The sequence below is a fragment of the Mastigoproctus giganteus genome, chromosome 5, assembly GCF_048544385.1.
Source record: "Mastigoproctus giganteus isolate SK-2022 chromosome 5, ASM4854438v1, whole genome shotgun sequence".
Taxonomy (NCBI): Eukaryota; Metazoa; Arthropoda; class Arachnida; order Uropygi; family Thelyphonidae; genus Mastigoproctus; species Mastigoproctus giganteus.
The window spans coordinates 209,041,728-209,067,877 of NC_143579.1; the positions used below are offsets into that span (position 1 = coordinate 209,041,728).

At 39.0% G+C, this 26,150-nt stretch overlaps 1 protein-coding gene across 7 annotated transcripts in view; it reads right to left on the reverse strand.

Annotated features, from left to right (window-relative positions):
* Pka-C1 (Protein kinase, cAMP-dependent, catalytic subunit 1) overlaps window positions 1-26,150 on the reverse strand; it is a 617,895-nt gene that overhangs the window by 23,386 nt on the left and 568,359 nt on the right. For all 7 annotated transcript variants that reach the window (XM_090374346.1, XM_090374349.1, XM_090374348.1 and 4 more), the window contains one exon: window positions 10,856-11,020. In XM_090374346.1, the coding sequence (XP_090230472.1) occupies window positions 10,856-11,020 (165 nt within the window). The remainder of the gene's footprint in view (window positions 1-10,855; window positions 11,021-26,150) is intronic.

The following is a 26,150-nucleotide window of genomic DNA, read 5'->3' on the forward strand; positions in this document are numbered from 1 at the left end:
ATTTTAGTTACAGTAAATACTTATTCTTATGGTTCGTGTGAGCTGATTTAATGCTAAAATTTTGAAGGAACACCTTGTATGTATAGTCTATTTTAATCAACAACTAATCAATTTTAAGTCTTTCCTGAATGTCAACCATTTGTTTCTTTGACAGTCACTCATCTCACACTAATTACTCCACAATTATTTTCATTTTTAAAGTAATATTTGTGTTCAATTTGATAATTCTGAAAAGTACTTATATGGCTTTTGTTACCACTTCTAACCTCAGATGATATTTGTGATCATCCGCACTTACCTCGAATTTGTGTAAAATTCGAGATGGGAATGGATAATTTTCTCCACACTCTAGAGTACAGACAGAAAAAGATGCCACCATGAGCTGTTTGACACTGAAAACCTGCAGCAATCTGCCAAATCATAAGATTTGACACGTCTTAAACAGAGTGAGGCATCTGAAAGCACACACTGTACTTCTGTCTCTGCTCATTTACTGGTTTGATACCCTGATTTTTTGTTACATTTGTTTGGTCTTTCACCAAAATCTTAATCTTAACCATCAGGTGCAATGTTAATCCTAGTGCAAAAAATAAAATAAAATAAAATAAAATAAATAAATAATAATAATGAAATAAAATATCTTTTAAAATTATGTAAATGCAAATTTTTGTATTCCATCAGTATGGGTTTTAACTTTTGATCTGTATTGCAATTATGTTATAACTGAAGTCATGATATGGTTGTAAAAACATAACAGATACTGGACAAAAAATTAAGTCACCCACGTAATTTTTTAAATTGATAATGTGCAACCCCTCCTTTAGCACAAATCACTTTGTGAATTCTCATTAGTAGGGATTTACCTAGAACTCTTAGATGGTTTATATCAATATTAAGCCACGTGAAAACAACTCAACCCATAATTCGTGCAGGTTTTGTGGATGTGGTTGTCATGTTTTCACTTTCCATTCAAGGTAGTCCTATATGTTTGCTCTAGAATTTAAACCTGGTAACTTAGCTGACCAATTTAAATGCCCTGCTATTACACCATATTTCTCCTGCTAGTTTAAAACAGTAGAGTTTCTGTGAACTGGACAGTTATCATTCTGGAATCCAGGGGTGTTCCTCAAATGTCCAGTAAAAGTCACAACCCAACGAAATCATTCAGAATGTTTGTATAGCCAGCCTGATTCATCCTGGTTGACATTTTGAGTTGGAGACCCAATTCCTAATAGTAGTAGTAGTGGCAAATAAGCAAACTTATAAAGCATTAGCCAAAAAAAAAAAAAAAACCACTACACACTTCTCCCATCCATACCCTTTGAGAATTTGTCTAGTTCTTTCTTGAATTTATTCAAGCCATCCACAACAGATGGAAGCCTTTTTGAAACAATTAACAACATGCTGGTTAAAGGCAAACTTCCACACATGTATGCTGCAACCATTCTCCTCAACTTAAATTTATGTTCCCTCATGTGTGTAGTCTCAGCAAGAGGAAGAATGCCATTCACATTCAGCTTACTCAATCCATTCAAGACCTTAAATGTACCTCAATCAAATCTCCCCACGGGTGCCTGGTATCGAGATGCTGTAATTTGCAGAACTGAAGCCTTTCTAGGTAAGAGCACCCTTTTGTTCCCTTCACCAATCTGGTTGCCCTCCTCTGCACTTGTTCCAGCAGATCTACATCCTTCCTAAAGTGAAGCCTCCAGACATATACAATATTCAAGATGCAGCCTAACCATGGTCTTGTATAAAGGAATAATCAATTCCTTATCCCTGCTAGCAAAGTTTCTTTATATCATTGACAAAATCCCCATTAGCTGTTATTGCAATAGTTAAAACATCCCCAAAGCATCACTGATCCACCAACAGCTTGTATGGCACCTTGCACACAGTCTGGATGAAATAGCTCACTGCTTCACCTGTTAACTTAGGGCCTGGCATGGTTAGGGTATAAGCCTTGTTTGAGGGACCCTACTCCATATAAAATCCATCACCAATCACTTAGCACAGATTTTCAGACTTTCAACTACAATTCTGATGCTGATTTCTGATTGGTTTTGACATACACCATTCTAAATGAAAAACCATAAAAACTTTTATTACTGTTCTTTTTCAAACATCAGCAAATCCAGCTACTCCTTTAGCAGGATGTCCCTTAGACTTGCCAAATTCTATTGGTCCTTCCTGCCACTCACTAACATATTTTCTGCATTCCATCTTTTGTGGTGGAAAACCCTTCCATCATCAGTCACACCCGGGATACCAGTAAATAGAGAAACTGGGTTAACCTTATACTCTAATTTCAGTACTGTAAGCAAACAATTATAGAACATGTATTCAGTCTGTTCTAAATACTACAGACTCATTTTTTGTGTGGCATCTATATGCCACTATGCTGGTGTACAAAATGCAATGTGGTGGTTTGTGCAAATGATTTGTGTTATGGCAACTTCACTATTTGTGTTGGAAGAGAGAGATAGATAATATTTGTTTAATAGGAAGGGCGTCCTAAGTATATTATTCATTCTTGAATCTAATAAAATAAAGAATAAATATTATGAAGTGGTGTACAAAATATAACTCATGCTTGCTCATGTGATTATTATTTTTTTTTGAAATACCTGCACCCCCACCCACCCAAAGATAAACAGTATTGTTTGAACAAAGAAATTGTTGTCTCTTGCCATCTTGGATTAATTCTTATTTCTATGTGCTATCATGAATTCACACAATTGAAGTGTATTATTCACAAGTTGTTTCTGTTATTCTCGCACCAAATTTCATCACTTTAGTATTTTTCTATAAATAAAAGTTTGTAATTACATTCATATTTTAGCTCATATTAGTTCATGTTACTGTTTTTCTCATTTTAGTATTTTATTTTTATACTAAAACACACATTAATAGAAAAGGTCAAAGTTCAGAAGGATTAAAAACATAACCTGTTAGTTTCATGTTAGTAGGTGACTAATTCATTAGAAGTCCACAAAATCTGCTGAAAAGTAGTCAGTAAGAGTTCGCCTGAATATATTTTTACTCTCTTCATAACTTTCAAAGTGACGGGTATCCCCTTTGGATGTTAGTTTTGGAATTAGTGGTGCCCTCTCCTATTGATAGACGCATGCAAGAAGGAAGAGTAAGTACCAGCATGCAAACGAAAGGAAAGAAAATTAAAAACAAAACTGTGCTTATACTTAGCAGGATTGTAACAAGTGATCTAAAATAAATCTCTATAAAGGGGTGCAAAAAAAAAAAAAAAAAGAAAGAAAGCACAATTAAAATCATGCAAACTATAATATGATAAAACCAAAGCATTCAAATTAACAAATGGAACAGGGGAAAGGTAAACTATAAGCAAATAAAAATTTGTAACAAGTTATACATGCAAATAAAACTTAGCAAAAGGTTATACAGAAAACTTTATATAAAGGCAACTACTACCTGAAGAAATTAATACTTTTACAGAATATTTAATTTGTAATGATATACAGTTAATAAAGAACAGGACTATTAAAGACCTAATGTGCTAATCACAGTCATAAAGAAAATAGTAAAAAAAAAAGGTGCTTAAACTTTAACAAGTATACTCTGACATAATGCAATTAGTTCAAGTTTTGTCCATTTTTTGTGCAGCTTTAATCAATTGGCATGAGACTTATAACAGCACTATTTTCTGTTAACTTTATGAGATTTCATAAAGACTAAACAGAATTGTCTAAGCAGCAACTATTTGCTAGTGGCATATTATGAAGTTTCAAAATTGAAGACAGTTTTTGCAGCTACTCCTAAAGACAAAATATGCAGGGTAGAGTGATATCACATATGCTTTAAATTTAAACAATGAAACTTAAGTGATGGCAATGATATTTATGGTATGAGCGGTGCATTTATTTTTTTGATAAAATTAAATTAGCTGGTTATAAAGTTAAGGAGTTTCATCCGTCATGCTGTAATTTTGTCCATTTTAAGTTTTAATATGGCTTAAAAATAGTTCAAATTTGTTCAAGATCCAAATGCGATCTGTGAAAAGTGTTTCCAAACATGTGTGCATGTTGGGGGAAGAGGGCATACTAAGACATGTTAAAAAAATTGAAAATAAAATAAATAAAAGGGAAAAAAAACTTCTAAAACTGCAGCCACCATTCACAAAAGTTTCCTCCTCCTGTCATGTGATGGGTTTAAAATATCTACATTTACCTTGCTTGTTAGGGTTAAATTCACATAATGTTAACTTCCCAAAGCAATCATTATCAATCAAATACACCATGATACTGGATGATCTGTTCAAGATATAACTCTCTGAAATTAAAAGCTCCGAAATTTTTTTAAATGATTTTAACATTTTATTCATATGTTAATTATTACTAGCACATTGAAGCAATACATTTAAAAACCATATGAGATCATAAATTACCAGGTCACTCAAAGTTATGAGCCCCAACTCACAACCATTGAATAACCTTTGAATGTTTATTTTTCATGATCAAATAAAAACAGATATAAATAGCAGATAGACCAAGGTTCAACTGTATAGCCACTAGACTGATCTGTAAAGTCCTGCACATGGTAATCTTAATGGAACATGCTAATTTTAATAAAATGAGATGTTATTTCAATTTAGAATACTTTGTTTTTTACATTTCTGGTATTTGTCTATGTTTTAACACAACCCTTGAAAAATATATTCACTGTTGTGTTTCGACACCCTGTGATTAAAGAAATCATTTATTGGTTTTGTAGCAAAAGTTCTATGGAGAAGTGCCATTTGACCTCTCTTTTTTTTTGATTCAGAGTTTGCTGCATTTGCACTAACTTGTACGTTGTCTAATTCTTTTGCAGCCTGAGGCTTAAGCTGTTAAAGTGCTTCGGTCTAAATTCACTTTATACACCATCAGGCACCTCTCATATTGTGGAGTTATACTTCATAACTGTTTTGTCATCATTGCATCACCAGAGTACCCACCCACCAAAGAAGGGTCAAGTAGCCCTGAAATGGTCACTGTGGGACGCCTGATGCTGCTCAGAGTTTCTGAGAGTAGGTAACAACAGTCTTCCCTACTGGGAAAGCATTGCCTATTCGAGAAGTTTTTGAGTTGAAGGAGTTACTGTCCCTTTCATTCTTCTACACCATTTCTTTTCTTCTTCCACTCCTACTATTACTTTCCCTCTACTTTATTATTATTATTAGCCATACGATGCAAGGAAGCCTGAGGCTTATGCTGTACCAGTCAAAAAAAAAAAAAAAATCCTGAGCTGCACTGAGAGAGAAATCACCAAAAAAGAGAAGAATGATGATATCCAGCTCAGAACCCTGGGTTTGCCAAGCCCATACTCACAAGATGTGAGCCCCTTTTGCTTTTCTAAGTCTAACAGGGACAAGTGGATAGTACAGTTATTATCCCACACATATATAAATAGCCCCGAAACGGTGCCGTCTGGGTGGTGATATCTGCTGAGAATAAGTAACAATAGTCTTCTCCTTTGGTGAAGCGTTACTTATTCGAAGTAGTGCAATACCATGGCAACTCATGAAGGTATTCACAATACAAGATTTAACTAAAACGATGATGTTTATTTGCTAATTAAGAGTTTTCTGTATACTAATATGCTGCATTTGTACTAACTTGTACGTTGTCTAATCCTTTTGCAGCCCGAGGCTTAAGCCCTTAAAGTGCAAAAAGCCCTTAAAGTCTTATCCCTGGTATATTTTTAAGTTAAAAATTATTACATATTAATTTTTATTTATATATAAATTTAATGAGGAGGAAACACTCAAATAAATGTGTTCTTTGAGAATACCTCTTTTGGCTGGTCTTGCAGCCATTCATGTAGATTAACTTTAAATGATATTGCTTGTAATGTCTTTAGCACAGAATGAGTAAAATGAGGGTCTGTTGTTGCACTGCAAGCATGCTTCAATGTGCTAGTGATACTCTTATGATAAATATCTGTTGGTTTCCTTCCCTTTTGCACCTCAATAAATGAATTATATATCCTCTCCCAATCTTTGTGCATGACTGCAGTAGAGTCATAATCTCATATACTGTCTCCTTAAGGTGATATAGCAGATGGTAGTGCATGCACTCAGTGTTGTCAGCAGACTTTAAGGAAATAACATGATACAGTAGTTTTATTATTTGCATTTGCAGTTTTCAATTTACTCACCCTTGTATTATATAAGCAATCTCTGTATACCCCTCAAAAGGACCTCATACACAGTCAGGGGTATGTGTACCACTGCTCTGGAGCACAGGAGAGATGTTGTTGTTTTGGTTTTTAGGAGCATTAGCAACTAAGGCCATATTGCTCCGGGATATGCGATGGTCATTCCCTGACCTTTCCGCATCCTCCGTATTTGGTGGTGACTGGCTTGAACTCCGGTCTAATCAAGAAGCTTGTGCTACGCACTGCTGCTCCTTCCCACCTGGCTACGGAGGCGCCTCACAGGAGAGAATAACTATGCATATACATAAATGAGATTCAGCACAGACTGCTCTACTCAGAATAATAATTATTATATATGCCAACAGTGATTTTAATATTGCTGTCAATATTAATCTTTTTTTTAATGTTTTAGGCCATTACAGAATAGAAAGTTTTCTGGTGGACTTTGCCTATGTAAACATTACGGCAATTCGGACACTGTATTTTGTATATAATATTGCTCAAGTTCCACACAGTGTAAGTATCTTGACATTACATTAGGTTATCCCAGGGTTTGCTGTTGAAACTATTATGCGTTTGACACTTTTTTTTTTTTTCATATCTGGGCCCATAACTTGGAAACAACTGATAGAATGGAAAAACTTTGTTGCAATGGATCATTGTCTGTCTAGATTGCCATTTGGTGTGCCTGATTACTTCAAGAGGAGGATTTTCATAATGATGGGTCAAGTTAGATCGTGTTAATTTTTTCTGTTTTGGTTGTTAATTTACATGATGTGAGAAGGCTCTGACTCTACCTGTTTTCTACTGGGCTGGATATTGACCTGCATATTTGCCAGCAGACATCAGTTTTCAATAGATAATTGTGGTGAGATGATCCTGTCTGATCAGAACATTGGGTAAGAGGAACAGTAATTTGCCAGTGTTTGCACATGAACTGTATAATGGCATGAACTGTTGCATACACCAATGAGCCAAAACATTATGACCAGCGAATCGTTATGCAAATCGAATCAACTGCAGGTGAACTACTGTGCGGGTTGGGACACGGTAGAAAAACACCTGATACTGAGCTCCGTTAATCAATGTTACTCTTGTTCTTCAGATGGGAAAGGCAGCAGACTTAAGTGAGTTTCACAAAGGCCAAATTGTAATGGTCAGAGCATATCCGAAACAGCACGGCTGGTAGCCGTGGTTAATACCTATTGAAAGTGGTCTGAGGAGGGGGAACCCACGAACCGCCAGAGAGGTGTTGAACAACCACAGCTTATTGATGATTGAGGTGAGTGAAGGCTCTCCCGGATGGTACATGGCAAAGGAAGGGTGACTGGTGCAACTCACCGGTAACTGGAATGCTGGTGATGGGAGTAATGTACATCGAACCCTGTGGAAAATGGGGCTGCGTAGCCGCAGGCCGCTCTGAGTGCCCATGCTAACCATGGTTCACCGGTGACAGAGCCTACAATGGGCACACGACCATTGAAACTGGACCTTGAGTGATTGGAAGAAGGTTGTCTGGTCCAATGAATCATGTTTTCCTGTTGCACCATGTGGATGGCCGGGTATATGCATGTCGTTTACCTGGGGAAGTGATGCCACCTGGATGCACTGTGGGACGAAAACAAGCTGGTGGCACCGGTGTCATGCTGGGATACCCTAGGCCCAGTCATCCATGTGCTGGGCACTCTGACGTCTACCACCTACCTAAACGTCATTGCTGACCAGGTACACCCTTTCATGGCAACGGTCTTCCCCTCTGGCAGTGCCATCTTTCAGCAGGATAATGTGTCATGCCCCACCACCTGGATTGTTCGAGGCTGGTTACGTGTTGGTACCAGATACCACAAGCCACATTTAGAAATCTTGTAGCATCCATGTCTTGCCGGGTACGAGCTATTTTGGCTGCACGCGGAGGACCAAGATCATATTAGGTAGGTGGTCATAATGTTTTGGCTCATTAGTGTACCACAGTATATGGTGCCCACAGTATTTTTACAAAATATCAAAAACACATCATTACATATCTTTTACAGACTCTGATGGATTATGGCAAGTTCGTTATTACCTCACATTTTATGTGCTTCATGATATAATTGGCAATGGAGGCGATACCACTGCCGACTCTGAGATCTCAATGGCACGTGTTTGTTGTACCTGCTCTAATAATTATGCCATAGTGTGTATTAGAAGCAGTGAGTGACATGGATGTTCCACTGATAATTGGATTGGTATAAAGTGAATAGGAGAAAGAAACAGTGTCAAAGGAGAAAGATCACTGCGGGAGTTCCCCAAGGCGGAGTTCTCTCCGGAGCATTATTCACCGCAATTATTATTCCGTTTGTGCAACAGAGAGAAGACATACTCTGCTATGCCGATGATATTAAAATATATACTCAGATTAACCCCGGCGAACATCTCTCAAACATCAATAAAAAGATCTGTGAAAAGTTACATAACCTAGGATCCTATCTCCATCAATTTGGCCTCCTCATTAACCCCGCCAAATCAGCCCAAATGGTCTTTTCTCTGAAGCGCCAACCCACTGAAATCCAAGCTTCTCTAGACGGCATTCCCTTCCCAATGGTCAAGATGCATACAGACTTGGGCGTCGTGTTCGACTATAAACTGAGCTTCAACCCCCACATTGACAAGCTCACAGCAAAATTCTGTCAAATGCGCTGGACCACAAAACAACAACTGCTCCACGTTAGGGATCTGGATGTGACTCGTCGATACGTATACACCTCAGTATACTCCGTCGTACTGTATGCCTCGGAAATTTGGGGGTCCGCAGCCCATACCAACATCAAGCGCGTGTACTCCGCCGAATACTGGCTCCTTCGTTGGATCACGCAAAAACATCGTCGTCCACCCCAGCAAAGGACAACTGCGATGGCGACGTCACTTCATTTTGCCCGACTTCCAGATCTTGTATTTGAAAAACGCCTTGTTCTCACTGTCAAGATGACAACCGGAATGGTCTCGGAGCCAAGCATCTGGGAACTGTGTGGCTGGAGGATCCCTCTACCCGGACTGAGGTCAGCTCCCATGCTCACAGCTCACTATAACAGACTATCGCTCAGTGACCGCTTTCTCCCCAAGGAGATGCTCCCCACAATCGTTTCAATTGACGGCGACCTCTGTAGGTTTGTGAAGGATCGGGGGTACCGAAGACAGATCCTTAAGAGCCTGACCTTGGCCAGGCAAAGTGCACATTAATAAGAGCAGCATAATAATGTCCAATATATTGTAAATAATGTTGAAAGCACGATGTCTTTATGAATGTGTTGTAAATAAAGTGAAGAATATCGTTATGAATATAAATATTAATATAACATAATGTAAATATGAATATCTTTATTTCATTGTAAATACTGTCAAAACCATAAAATGTCCTGTAAATAATCTGACACTGATTCTATTTTATTGTTGGCTCTGGGGAATGAGCCCGAACTTCGATGTGGGCCCCGTCTCCCCAAGGCTATTATTGTCCACCATCCAATGTAAAACCCCTGGCATTGCTGCTGTGAAGGGTCTATTGTATATACCATGTTTGTATACAATAAAGATTATATATATATATATAATTTTTCTCATAACAAATGAGCAAGCTTACTATCTCACAAAGGTCATGTTTAAGCACATTATGAAATAATGTCTATGCCAAGTTTACATAATTTACATACATTTTTATAAGTGAGAAATCCTGGTGAAGCAACAGAAATTTCTAAAAGAGCAAAATGGACAGTCCTGTAGTTAGCTCTAAGCTGATGATCATATGTTATGATATACTGTGATGATTTTCCCTAGTGTTGCACTCTAATAAATGGAACTCTGTTAGAAGTATACCGTTTATTTGAAGTGGGTACTAATATTCACTGTTTCATAATTTCTTGAATTTGGTGATTAGCATTAGCAAGTTTATATAACATCAGCCAAAAAAAAACAAAAAAAAAAACACACGCTTCTCATTTCACCTATCCACTCACTCCAAATGTTTGTCTAGTTCTGCCTTGAATCTATTTAAGCTATCAACTTCTACAACGACAGATGGAACTTTGTTCCAGCAATCAACCACCAGCTGGCTAAAGGCAAAATATTGTTGATGTTAATATCTGTTAAAAGATGTTAATATTGTCGAGTGATGTAGTTTAATTTCTAATGCTATGTGACCGACGTCATGCTCTATATATTCTCTGATGTTACAGATAGCATGAAGAAAGTGGAGGAAATTGTTTAGAAAATTGTTGTGTAATAATATCCAAACCTGGTTCATATGGTCTGTCTGAGTACTGCCTCTCTCGGAAATAAGTCATGTGCATTTGCAAATACTATTACTATCTAATGCGTAGATTTTGGAAGGTTAAAGAAAATAATAATGAAAATACTCTTATATATTGGTGTGTGAGTACTAAAGAAATAAATGTTGTAGCTAAACCTATTTACATTGATGTATAACGTGAGTTTATACTAATATTTTAATAAGTTAACAGGCATGGCTCGCAGTTAAGAATAAATTCAGCAACAAGATTTAAACAAAAAAAAAATAAAATAAAATTAATAATAATATATAAAACAGTATTTTATACTTCAAATAACCCATATGTAAAAAAGGCCAAACTGAAGCATTCTAAAAAAAAAAAAAAAATCAAAATGATAAGCAACTACATGTTTAAATTATTACCTTTTTCTGGAAGATGGCAATCCAGTCAGTAGTGCTAAACCACTTATGATTTTTTATGTCATTAACACCATTCTTCAAATTACCAAATCTCTTTGTTAGATCAACTTGTAATAAATTTTTAAGTAGATCTTTAAGGTCTGATGTGAAGTGAGAAGGAAATCGAACCTATTTTAAAATAAAATTTAATTTTTTAAAAATACTATCAATAATCAATTTATTCAAATTAAAATCAATAATTTCTCAAATCTAAACATCTGATCACTGACCTACTATTTAAAATAATGATAATTATATTGCATTAAAATATAGAAACTGGTGACAACTGCTCACTGAATTACAAGCAGTCAATGAAATCAACACACTTAACTGTTAACTTTTAGAAATTGGAAAAATTTTAAATACAGAATGGCTTTTAGTTTCAAGAAACTGAAGAATAAAAAGTCTCACAAAAACATATTTTAACAAGAATTACAATACAATTTAGCATAAAGTCATGTCAAGTTGCATCATTACACCAATGAGCCAAAACATTATGACCAGCAAGTTGTTTTGCAAATCAAGGCAACTGCAGGTGAACTATGCCGCATGCGTGGGTCGGGACATGGTATAAAAACACACCTGATACTGAGCTCCGTTAATCAGTGTTACACTTGTTCATCAGGTGAGAAAGGCAGCAGACTTAAGCAGACTTTATTACAAGTTGATCTGACAAAGACCAAACTGTAATGGCCAAACGACTGGGTCAGAGCATATCCGAAATGGCATGGCTGGTAGGATGCTCACAGTCAGTCGTGGTTAGTAACTACCGAAAGTGGTCCAAGGAGGGAAAACCCACAAACTGCTGGCAAGGTCAACACCATGGCTCATCAATGCTCAAGGTGAGTGAAGGCTCTCCCAGATGGTACGTGGCAACAGAAGGGGAAACTGGCGCAACTCGCTGGTAATTGGAATGCTGGTGACAGGAGTAATGTGTCATAACACACACACACACACACACACAGTACATCGAACCCTGCTGAAAATGGGGCTGCGTAGCCGCAGGCTGCTCCAAGTGCCCGTGCTAGCCACGGTTCACCATTGACAGTGCCTACAATGGGCACACGACCATCAAGACTGGACCTTGAGTGATTGGAAGAAGGTCGTCTGGTCTGATGAATCACGTTTCCTGTTGTACCATGTGGACGGCCGGGTATGCATGTGTCGTTTACCTGGAGAAGTAATGCCGCCTGGATGTACTGTGGTATGAAAACAAGCTGATGGTGGCAGTGTTATTCTTTGGGCAATGTTCTGCTGGGATACCCTGGGTCCAGTCATCCATGCGCTGGGCACTCTGATGTCTACCACCTACCGGAATATGGCTGGACGTTATTTTGCGCTTAAATATGTGGTTAAAGTTTATTACAGTGAAAGAAAAATGTATCACCAGGAAGAACAACATCAGTGGAAACCTGTTGTGAGAAACTTTTGTTATTTTGTTGGGTAATTAGTCAGACTGATGTGTAATTATCTGTATCCTTTGTTATCAGACTGCACTGGTCACCATGTGGCTGACGACAGGGATATAGAGAGGTGGCAGATATACGTGGCTGCCACATTTCCACCTGGCACTTGACTGGGGAGGTGTACCAAACAAAGTGACCTTGAACAGTGTCTCTGTTCCAAAAATTTCAAACGTGCTGTGCGACAATTGTAAAGAATAAAACGACTTTAGTTATTCCCCCCCCCAAGACTTTACATGGTAAGGAGTGAACTCTTCTCCAGCAAATCTTAAGTGTTCTCGATATTATCCTCACTTTCGCCCCCCCCCCCCCCCCCCCCCCGAATACCTTACTGGTAAGTAATCCCACAGGTTCTAGGGGCATTTTTAACACTTGGCTGTTTACGCATCCTCCAGTGCTGAGGGGATAAACCGATATCTTAAAGACACATAACTAGCCTCTCGTTTAAGCTACAAACTTGTGGTGGGCATCATTTGCCATAATTTTTAAAGTGCTGTTCAACAGCAAGAGAATAATCCCGAGAAACCGACCAGACTCATTTTTCCAGCAAATACTGAAATAAGGAGAAAATGGATAAAATCAGACACTCCATGCAGCAGACCCAAAACGATGACATTACTATACTTGACCAACAAGGAGGTGATGGAGCCCCTCAGACCAGGAAACGCGTTCTCAAATGGAATCAAAAGAGTCATAAGTGGGAGGGTCAACACAAAACTCCAGGCCTATGTCAACTGTGGGGTAAAAAAAATTCCACAGTGCACCCCCACATACACCCAAGCACTGAGGAATACATCAAGCAAGGCAGAAAAAACAAGCAATGCACCAATCCAGAAAAGGAAGACGTTACTGAAGACCCCAAATATTGTCATCCTCAGACCCACTGGACAGGAGAAAAACTCCAGTGAGCAAATCAAGCAAAAGGCCAGAGAAAACCTGAAAGAAGACTTTGAAAACACCAGAATCAAATCTATTAGGAAAACAAAGAATCCTGGAATCATCATAGAGATGGAGAGTAAGGAAGAGGCAGAAGAAATACTATTGAATCCAAAGATAAATTACCTGGGACTCACGGTAGAGGCCCCCAAAAGAAAAGGACCATCGATTACAATATTCAATGTTCTACCTTCCAATCAAGAATCGACTATGGGGGAACACACCATAAATGTTACAATGGAGTACTAAAGATCCACCAACTGAATGCACAGCAGGCTCAAGTGTGCCTTAGGGTGGACAAGGAAAACGCTGACATCATAATCATACTCGAACCATACCCTACCAGAAAAAAGTTAGAGGCTATCTACTTAATTATCAAATAGTGCAAAGCAATGAAGATACTCCCTCGGCAGCCATACTGATAAGGAACCCAGAGCTAACAGTTACAAAAATTCCCCAGTTATGCACTGCCTGTGCCCATATCATGAGCTCTATAGGAAGCTTTTATGCGATTGTTCACTACTGCAGACCGGGAACTGAAATTTACTTTTCCACAGCCTATTTACAGACCATACAATCTACTCTAGCAGGGCAGAAAATCCTTATAGGGGTCGATATCAACTGCCGATCTCACCTTTGGCACAGTCCAACACCAGACCACTGGGGTACGATGAATGGACAGCGATTAGAAGAATTTCTTGCAAATTCAATTTTCATAGTCAACAATCAGCCCTTCTGCCTCCCAATGTACTGTAATACACCATGGGAGTCAACAATCAACATAACCTTAACCTCCAGGAACAATGAAAGCCATGTCACAAACTGGACTGTGCAAAACAATGGACCATGTCCGAACTATCACCTATTGTATAGAAAGAAACCTAACCAGAACAACAGTTACCAGACACATGCAGTACAGGTTTGCAATAGGCAAGGCAAACTGGGACATATTCCGAGAACACCTCCTCACCAGAGAACAACAATATTTGGAGAAACTGGCCATACAGGAAAGAGGCAGCAGAAGCAAAAATCCTGACCAGCTACAGCGAGAAACAACCCACTATATCACCAGTGCTGCCGAAGCAGCCATGGCTCCCACATCCGTTGCCCTGGTGGACCCCAGAGCTCCAGAGACAGGTGCAAAACAAGCAAAAACAGTACCAGAGGGCCCGAGCAACATGGCCCCCTGATGAAGTAGCAGAACCATGACAACAATATAGGCAAATCAGGAACATATATACAGAGACAATAAAAAAGAATAAGAGGACAACCTGGGAAAGACTTATCCAAATAATAGGAAACAATGCCCCCTGGGGAGTGGTATAAAAATAAATTACCCAGGGGAGAAGTGATAACTGCAACAAAAATTCCACAGTGAGACCTAACCACAACCTGGGAGGAATCAGTTACAAACATTCTAAATGCCATAATACAAGATCTGCCTGAACTACTAATGCAGTATCAGCAGGCAATTTGCCAGGCAAACGAGGAATATACAACACACCAAATAGAGACCCCTTTCACAACAGATGAACTGCATGAAGCTGCGGCAAGAACAAGGAACAAAAAATGTCCCAGCCCGGATCTAATACAACCAGAGATAATCAAAAAAGCCACAGAAACCATCCTGGAACTTCTACTTTGACTATTCAACTGCTGTCTAAGAACAGGCCAGTTCCCATCTAGAAGAAGAACAGCCAATCTAAAGCTGATACCCAAGAACCCAACCAAACCCCAGGGATGACTGGGCTAGCCAGGTAGGTAAAGTGCATGCCTGGCAACCCAAAGGTCGCAGGTTCGATTCCCGCCTCAGGCTTGGATCACAGTAAAATGCAAAAACTTTGGGAGGTGCATTATGGCCATAGAAGCTGATGCGCCAACAACTAACAAGAAAAAAAAAAAAAAAAAAAAAGGGATTACTGAATTCTTATTGGCCAATAACTCTGCTTTCAATGCTAAGAAAACTACACGAGAGACTACTACATAAGAGATTACAACAGCATTACCACAAAGCAAATCTAAACACATCCAAGCAGTATGGATTCACACCAGGATCATCAACAATTGAAGCCATTCAGGGCCTGGTCATAAAAGCAGCTCAATGCACTAAAAAGTACATCCTTGTTATAGTAGTGGACTTTACCAGGGCGTTTGACACCCTTTGGTGGCCGAGCATTCTGGCCAGGCTCAGGGCAGCGAAAGTACCAATGAATTTATACAACGGCATCAAAGCTTACTTCACAGACAGCCAGGTAGTGACACCCTTCTAAAGCTTAAACAGGCCAGTCTGTAGGGGCTGCCCTCAGGGATCCGTCCTGGGGCCGCTCTTGTGAAATACGTTATTCAATGAACTACTCATCATGGACCCGGGCGAAGTCGAGACTCAAGCCTTCATGGACGACTTGGTGCTGATGATTGCAGCAGACTCACGATCCAGATTGGAGACACATGCAAACCAATCCGTTAAAATCCTACAGGACTGGGCTATGCTCCATACTCTCAAAATTTCACCCGAGAAGACAGACTCAGTACTACTCAATGGCAACTTAAACTTGAGAACGCAAATCAAGATGGCAGGGAAAACAATAAAACTGTCAAATCAGATTAAATACCTTGGAATCATCCTTGATCGAAATTTATCCTTCAAGCCACACCTTATGTACCTAAAAGTTATGTAACTCAGAAAAGATGCGCCATTGGTGGCCAGAGATATACACAGGGATTGAGGACTAAACAGAAGGACCCCATCCCTGTACTATAAAGCAATCTTTATCCAGGTTATCACTTACCCACCCGTATGGTATGTGAAAGCAGGTACTGCAGTGAATAAAAGATTAATGGAGACAATTCAACGAAACATTCTGCTCACAATAATAAGGGCATTTCGTACAGTAAGCACAAGTGCACTGCAGGTCCTGGCAGGGGTCCAACCACTGGACCTGGAAGTGACCAGTTGTGGCCTTATGTATCATCTATCCAAGGGAACGCCGACCAAGATAAATGACTTTACCATAGACATTAACAACAATCAGAAGAGAGAAAAACAAAGAATAGTAGATCACTTGATACAGATATGGCAAAACGGGTGGAGCAAAACCAGCAAGGGAGCGATAACATGCAAATTCATCCCGTACGTCACCAAACTATACCCAAAGGACCCAGCTTGGCTATACCAAGGATTAAACACTCACGGGCCATGGGCCACACTGAATGCATTGGGCATCACAGAAGACTTTGGCTGTACCTGTGGAGAACAGGAAACATGACAGCATATTATGCATCAGCGTGAGTTGTATGAGGACCTTAGAAGCCTCCTAATCACATGGATCCAATATGTACTAAACAATGAGGAACACCACCTACTAGACACGCCCGAGGAATTCACAGCCCTCAGCTGCTATGCACAAGAACTCTTTCTCCAGAAGGAAGACGTTAATAGCTAACTACCACAATGGACCAAACTGAAAAACCCCAGGCTAAAATGACAGATTATCCGGCCAACACGAAAACTCAATGACTCAAACCCGTGACCCACAAACGAACACTGGACTGACAGCATAAAACCAGAAAGAGACAAACCGCACTTGGAGGGGACCTGGACCTGTGCATGTTGTGTAAAGCCAGACCCAACAAGTCAGCAGAGACACTGCTATCACATAACAAGACTTGTTACACCCACTGGACTAACTCTACTCCAGGAATGAAGCCATCAAGAAACAGACAACTACACCGGACTAGACAAATGCAGTGACTCTGCAAAGGCACCATATGACGACCTGTACCGCGCCTTAGTGTGGTGCCTTTCCTTCCACACTCCCTGGTGGGGGAGGGGAAGACCTCTGCCCCTCAGCACCCTCTGGTGGGACACGGGTATGCCCCACTGCCAACTCTGGGGTCGCCATCCCTATCGATCCCATATTTCTGTCTTTTCCCCCAGGGCACCTCCGTAGCCAGGTGGGCAGGAGCGGCAGTGTGTAGCACACGCTTCTTTATTAGACCGGGGTTCGAGCCCGTGACCACCAAATACAGAGGATGCAGAAAGGTCAGGGAATGACCACCGCATATCCCTGGAGCAATATGGTCTTAGTTGCTAATGCTCCTAAAAAAATAACAAATAAAGTTTCCCCCAGCTTTCAGTCTCTCCCCCTACTCTGCCTAAACAACGTACGTCCCACACAGCTATCAAAATTCATAAGTACAAATCTAACTGCATCGATATTAACGGCTTCCATTTTATCTAGCAATTAACCAAATTTTTTTTTTATATAGGTCCTAGCCACTGAAATCTCAGGAAATTAAGTGGCAGGACCTGCCAGAGTGAAACTAAAACTACTAGGTTCCTAGTCCGCCTCCACAGGGCAATGTTGGGCCTCAGCAGGAGCCCAGTGACTAAACGACCAGACCAACAATGGTACACAACACTACACATATAAAATATTCATACACTTTAAATCTCCAGCATTTCCAGCGAACTGGTACACCCACAACTAAAACTACATGGAGATGGATGGGGGGAACCCCTGATGCCGTCTGACACTAAATACACCTTAACACCTTATCTAAACATCATTACTGACCATATGGGTAGAAGTAACTCCAGAGAAACGTACCAATTGTGTGGTACTACACTTAAGGTGGTAGAAAATGAAAAAGACCTGGGAGTAATTGTGCAGGCAGATATGAAGTTTTCTGAGCAATGCAGACAGGCTGCCAGGGCAGGTCATGGGGTTTTATCAATGGTATATACGAATTTTGCTAGCAGGGAAAAGGAGGTGATTATCCCTCTGTATAAGGCAATGGTCAGGCCATGCCTTGAGTACTGCGTACAGGTCTGGAGGCCTCATCTTAGGAAGGATGTAGATTTACTTGCGCGTGTACAGAGAAGGGCAACAAGATTGGTGAGGGGAATGAAGGGTTCCTCTTACCAAGAGAGGCTTAAGTTCTGCAAATTGCAGTGGCTGGAGACTAGGCACCTGCGCGGTGATCTGATTGAGGTACATAAGGCCTTGAATGGGTTGAGCACGCTGAATTCTGATGGGATCCTTCCACTTGTTCAAATTACGAACCTAAGGGGGCATAAATTCAAATTAAGAAAGGACAGATGTAGAATAGATGTGCGGAAATTTGCCTTTAGCCAGCGGGTGGTTAATTGCTGGAACAAACTTCCATTGTCGTGGAAGCTGATATGTTGAATAAATTTAAGGAGAAACTAGACAGGATTTGGAGGGAACGGTGTGATTTTTTTTTTTGGCTCATGCTGCATAAGCTCATACACATGCTTTCTTGCATCACATGCCACTACTACTACTACCAGATACACCCTTTCATGGCAACAGCCTTCACCTCTTGCGGTACTGTCTTTCAGCAGGATAACGCGCTATGCCACACCACCCGGATTGTTCGAGACTGGTTCACAGAACATGAGGAAGAGTTCCAGGTATTGACCTGGCCTCCAAATTCCCCAGACATCAATCCCATCGAGCAACTGTGGTTTGTGTTGAAACAGCAACGCCGATTTGTGGCGTCTCATCCATGGAACTTACAGGAGTTAAAGGATCAGTTGGTTACGTGTTGGTACCAGATACCACAAGCCACATTTAGAAATCTTGTAGCATCCATGTCTCGCTGGGTACGAGCTGTTTTGGCTGCACGTGGAGGACCAACATCATATTAGGTAGGTGGTCATAATGTTTTGGCTGATCAGTGCATAGGTAGGAAAAAAAAAAAAAAAAATTATAAAAACAGTTTTTGTTAAATCAACACATCATAAGCACACGAGTTATATTATGCCCCAATAGCATGCAAGTCAAAGGGGGTTTATAAATAAAAAAAAAATGACTATGTACAATATGATAATGCTCGTCTAGATACTGCATTATACAAAATTCAGCAAAGCCTCATTATTTTAAGGTGTCTTAATCTGATTGTACTATACAGGCAGTTCTCGCTTTATGAGTTCTCGGGTTTACGAGTCCCCCCCCCCCAAGTATCAACAAAATTGAAAATATGAACATTAATTGCAAAAAACGAATGTTAAACATTCATAAATATCGCATTTCAAACCACACGCATAGTTATACAATACAGTGTACCCTGCTTTACAATATTAATCCGTTACCATTGTATCGCAAAAATATCGTAATGTGAACCCAATAACACATTGTTTTTTGGTAATTCATTCCACGATCTCGAAAGTTCAAATTTTCACTATATAACTCTCTAAAAGGTTGTTCTTTTAGTCCAATTTGTATTAGTTACCAATTCAAATCATTAAAATACACTACACTTGCATCATTGTCATATGTTCTGTTATAAGAACCTATTTTGAAGGCCTTTATGACATTTTTCTAAAGCATATTCTGCAGGTCACGACCATAAAACCATTTGTACTTTCCAGTTTATTGGCTTTCCTGTTACTTACTGCAAGCAATTATAAACGGGTAGTAAACTCCATGTTACTGCATTTGTGAAAATACCAATAGCTGGAATTGTGTGGGTTTTTATGTTATTATGGTGAAATGCGTTTGTCCTTTACTAAAATCTTCAATCGTATAAAAAACATATATAAATTTTCGGAATCTTTTCTTCATTCCTTTTTTTTTTAAAGCTTCGTAAACTTGTTACTCTGTGCAAATCGTGTTAGTTGCAATTTGTGCGTTCCGTTAAAAACTGCTTATGCATGCTATTGAAATTTATAAAGAAAAGAGAAGATTATCTTGGAAATAAACGCCTCTTGAAGCATTTCTGAAGACGGCGACTCCTTGTGCAACAAACGAACAAGTGCCGAGCCAATAATGAGTGATCAACGAGTTTGAATTTAGTCATTGATGATGGTGAAGAATAAACATTCTTTGACATTTGTAAGTCGTAAATAATTTCTTTATTATTATAATTTGCTTAATTGTACAGGCTACATTTTCATTGCTTTGGATAAATCAATCATTGTTTAAACATAAACTAATTAGCTAACTAATTTCATTGTTGATAATGTAACCCCTATTTTTAACCTTATATCTATGGGAAATGAATTCCCGCTTTACAAGTTTTTGCTTTACGAGCGCACGCTAGGAACGAATTAACTTGTAAAGTGGAGAACTACCTGTACACTGCATTAAGAAACAGGTACCATTGGGGAAGGAGTCTTATAAATACATGCCATATCTAAAATTATCAATTTATACATGTCCCCCCCCCCCAATTTTACCTAATCTACATCAAAACATCATAAATGGAACTTCATTATGCAAATGAAAGTAACTGAAAAACGAAAAGAACTAATCTGCCAAATAATTTCCTAATTCATTTTGCAAATATACATGGTCTTGGTTCAATCTTAATGATACCCATTTCCCATCTATAATCTGCCAAGTCTCACTTTTTATGAGAGTATCTCAACCATCACTCACCTAATTGGTTCTAATTATTCATCGCGTGATTATTTCCATTTTAAAAGCAATGTCGCAGAATGTCTTAATTTGATGTTCCTTACTAGAAACTTGCTAATCTCGAGTCTCATCTAAATTATTCTGTTCATCCAACTCATAAATGACCCTGAACTTTTTGACTTTCTTTGAAACTTTTCTTTGTCTTTTTCTAATGTGACTTTCCTACATTGATGCAATTTTACTTGGTGATTTTAATATTCACAACTCTAACTAGTAGAGATAGGCTTTTGCTATTACTAATTATCTCAAAACTTGTTAATTTACCTACTAGAATGCTAGAAAATCTATAACCACACACCTAACAACCATGAATGTTTCCTCGCCAATAACCATTCAAAGTAAACAGTTACTGTTAGTTCTCCTCTACATACTTCTGATGATTTTGTTTCCAATGGAGCCTTTGCCCTGTGGCCATTGTCACCTTTGTGTCACTGTGCATTATAAGAATGAAGAATGAGATGACCTGCTGTCTTAAATCCACTGATCCTAATACAGGGTGTTAGAAATATTTCTCTGCAGTGATACTATCTGTTCATGAGTCAGTGTCTCAGTGATCTCAGCGACAGCAATTATATAATTATCATAACTTGTTGAGACCTCATCATACAGTATCAGTGAGCATTCCTCACCAGAGTACAGAACACTACTGATGAAATATTGTATTCAATATTTTTCAATAAATTAAAATTCTAAATAAATGCTAGCCCTAAATAAATTGTAGGCCCAGCATTTTAATGGAGGACAAGCTGTTGGAAATTTCTGATAAGTGTAGCCAAGCCTTTCAAAGTCAAGGAGAAAGCCAATTTCGGCGAAGTCTGGACGGTCTGTGACAGCCAAATCCTCTGCTTGCACCTTCACGATGGTGGGACTGTTAGTAATCCTGGGTATAACCTCCATGCACAAGCACACTGTGAGTGACCACCCACACCACATGTAGGAATGCCGCCCCACTGTGTTACAAGGCAATACTAGGTGGTAGACGACTCTCATCAAGGCGTCTCCATAGCCAGGTGGGAAGGAGCAGCAGTGCGTAGCACACGCTTCTTGATTAGACCGGGGTTCGAGCCCATCACCACCAAATACGGAGGATGCGGAAAGGTCAGGGAATGACCACCGCATATCCCAGAGCAATATGGCCATAGTTGCTGATGCTCCTAAAAACCAAATAACAAACAACAACTCTCATCAACCGGTACAATACCACCACTTTGCTTATTGGAGGCTTGAAGTGGTGGAACCCATGTTTAGTCTCCAGAGCTAAGTTGTCAACTCTTCCCCATCTCTTCCATCATGCAGTATAACTGACGACTTTTGAGGTTACGATGAACATCATGGCAAGATCCAATCTTCCTTTCATTTCGAGGGTACAGCTCTAAAACGGTGTTCACAGGCCAGCTGCTAGTTAGTACACAGAACCGAACCTATTGGCTAGTGTATAATCTTGCTACCTCTACTCTGGCAGATAGTGACTGGAGGAAGTCCGAGTAGTGTGTATGTGGGGAGGGGGGCATTGTCGAGGCCACGTTACGTCAAGAATCTGGGTACATTCTTACCATGTGTAAGCCATATCAAAAAATTTCACTACTTCATACAGCATGTCCCCTCCCCTACTTTTTCTTACTATTGAATACATCACGAATTGTCAAATTAATAGAGTAAGCTTATCTGCGAAAAGATCTAAACCTCCCAAACACTTCCTAGTCCATTTCACAAATATACGTGGTCTCAATGAAGTCCATTTCCTCTTGCAGTTTGCCAAACCCCATGTACTTTTTCTGACAGAATCTCAGTTATCAGTTGATTCAACTACTGTTCATTTAATTGGCCAAATTATTTGCTGTATGATTATTTCACCTCAAAGGTGGCACTTATGTCCGTTCCAATATTCCCTGTCAGAGATGTAATTTGGAATCTCCTCTTTTCAATCTTCTCTGGCTTAAAATCTCTCTGCCTCATTGTGCCAAATTCATTTGTTGTCTCTACCTTAATCCCAACTCCACAAATCACTTGGAGCTCTTTGACTTCCTCTCTTTGCAACTTGACTTTCTCCAGTCCAATTTTCTTAACAGTGAGGTGATTTTAATGTTCACAACTCCAGCTGGCTTCCATTTTCTAGTCACACTGACCCAGCTGGTTGAAATTCTGAGATTTTGCAATTACTAATGACTTTGCACAGATTGTTCATTTACCTACAAGAATACTGGACAATCCTAATCATACAGCCAACACGCTTGATCTTTTTCTCACAAAGAACCCTTCAAAGTACATGGTCAACGTCAGCGGACCTTTAGGCACCTCAGATCACAACTTGGTCATTGTCTTCACCAATGGAGCCTTCATCTCATGGGTATTCTCAACCTCGTATTGTTTGGCATTACAAGAATGCAAAATGGGATGATCTGCAAGATTTCTTTTCTTCTTTTCCTTGGTCGGTTTACTATTTCAAAACTTCTGATGTCAATGTTTGCTCAGATCGTGTCAGTGAAATTATTCTTGTAGGAATGGAACCCTTTATTCCACACTCCATTTTAAAATTTCATCCTTTATCTAAACCTTGGTTTTCCAATAAATGTGCTTAGCACATTTATTGGAAAGGCTGTTCAAGAGATGAACGTTGCATATTGTAACTGGCTTGTTTCCAACTCTTCAGTTTCATTTTCTGCCTACACCAAAGATTGCGACAATTGAACACATGCCTCAATTGTAAAGCAGTTATTAATCAGTCCAAGCTAGATTTTGAACAGGCTACGAGTAGAAAACTTGCTTTTTGCCCTAATGGTAACCGAGCATTCTAGTCTTTGTCAAAGCTATTGGTCGCAACGTTTCCCCATCTCTGCTCCCAGAACCATCTGGGAGCAGAGATGGGGAAACAACTCACACCATTCCCAACATGCTCCATTCAATGCCTCCTGTGGTCTTCCGTCAAAAGGATGTCAGAGGATTTTGACAAATCTTGATGCTAAGAAAGCTCCAGGTCCTGTGGTATTTCTCCAGTTGTTCCCAAAACCTGTACTCTTGTTTTTCCACCTTTTTTCACTTTCTTATTCCAAAGGTATTTTTCCTTCAGCTTGCAAATTTGCTCATATCCAGCCAGTTCCTAAAAAGGGTGACAAATCCCTCCCATCAAGTTATTGTCCCATTGCAGTTACTTCTACTCTTTCTAAAGTGGCGCCTCCGTAGCCAGGTGGGAAGGAGCAGCAGTGCGTAGCACACGCTTCTTCATTAAACCGGGGTTTGAGCCCGTCACCACCAAATACGGAGGATGCAGAAAGGTCAGGGAATGACCACCGCATATTCACGGTGGTCATTCCCTGAAAAAAAAAAAAAAAAGATGATGAATTCCCAGATTTTTTGAGTTACCACTGTATCATCCACCGACAAGTGTTAGCCAGCAAAAGATTAAATACTAAAAGTGTTACGGATATAGCTTTCAAAATCGTGAATTCCATCAGAGGACAATCTCTTCAAAGGAGACTTTTCAAAATGCAACTTGATGAAAATGAACCAGATCTGATATTAAAAACAGATATGAGGTGGCTGAGTTAGAGTAAGTTTCTACAGAGAATTCAAAATTTGCTGAATGAAATTAAAAAATTTGTTGATCAAAGGGGAGATGATTATCAGCAGCTACAAGATACAGTGGTTGTGTGATCTGGCTTTTCTGGCAGATTTTACCAGTAAATTAAGTGATCTGAATTTGGAATTACAAGGGGAAAATAAAAATGTGGGTGACATGATTGGTAGTATTTCTGCATATAAATATTAATTTTTGGCAATGGCTAAAGATGTCAAAGAAAAAAAATTCGATCATTTTGCAAATATGCAAGATCATTTGCAAAAATATCCTGTTTTTGAATTTAAATGAGAAATATGTTTCTGAAATTGAGAAAGCTGTGGATGATTTTGAAACCGAATTCAGTGATTTAAAAACAACTGAAGACATTGTTCAATATATTTCTTATCCATTTAATGTCAACTTAGATACGAAACAAATTGCAGAAAAAAATCGCTGAGATTTTTCATATGGAGAAAATATTACTTGAAAATGAAATTTTCATTGCGAAACGATATCTTCCTAAAAGCGAGACCATCAGAAAAAGACTTCTGGAAATAAATTTGCCAAGAAAAGTACCAAAATGTAAAAAAATGCAGTGAACTTTTAAATTGCTGTTTTGGTTCCACATATCTATGTGAATCAACCTTTTCATATTTGAAACAAAGAAAGACAAAGAGTCGCTCTACTCTTACAGACTTGCACACAGAAGATTCTTTACGGTTGGCCTTATCACAGTATACCCTCGATTTTGAAAGCTTCGCCAGATGACATGAAGATACAAACTTTACATAAATTAAAAATTTATAAACAACATTTTTCAATATGTGTTGATTAACTTTTTTAACCATGTGCAATGAAATTCTTGAGTTGGTAGATCGCGGCACATTTTTAAGAAAAAAAGTAGATTGCATCACAAATTAAGTTGGCCACCCCTGTTTTACAATATTCAAATTTCTAGATAAGATCATATATCTGGGGATAACCCTGACTTTTCTTGGTATAAGCATATCACAAATATTGCTTCCTCTATCCTTGGGGGGGGACTTCATTTGCTCTCGTTACCTCTCTTCTGAGCCGTTACTGACTCTGTACAAATTACAAATTCACCCTGCCATGGATTATTTTTCCAAAAATCTGGGGTGATGCTCCCAAAACTTCTCTTAAACTCCTATATGCTAACCAAAAAGATGGCATTCAGAATAATTCCTCACCAAAAGAAAGAAACTTGCTCCACTGCATATTCAGTTTTTGCTGCATTTCTTTTCTAGAGATATTTATATGGGTACTGTTCTTCTGAATTAGTATCTGTAGTTTAGTATCTCTTTCTGCCACACTAGTTTGAACACATGCCTCAATTAGTTCAACATTAATTCACAGTTCAACTCCAAACTTACAAAAATTTCCCTCTTTTTCATTTATCCTCTCTCTCTCTCTCTCTCTCTCTCTCTCTCTCTCTCTCTCTCTCTCTCTCTCTCTCTCTCTAAGTATTTTCTTCTTCTTTTTCTCAATGTTCAATCAACACATTGAGTACTAGAGTATTATACGTTCCAATGGCTTTTATGTTTGGAATTACCACAAAAAGAAAGATATAGTACCTGATACTTTTTTCCTAGCAGAATAATAATTGTTTCATGATTTCTAATTTAAGAAACATTTAAGTGAATAATTTGCTGCAAGTGCATGAAAATTGTCCAATGACTGATTGAATGATTTAGTTTTTTATGGCACATCAGTGACTAAAGCTATGTATTGTGCAGCATTGTGCCCTACAAAAAATGAAGTAAAAAGACACTCATCATGTACAGCATCCAAACCAGCAATTACACTTTTGATCAAAATTTTTTGGTCAAAAGTGGAAA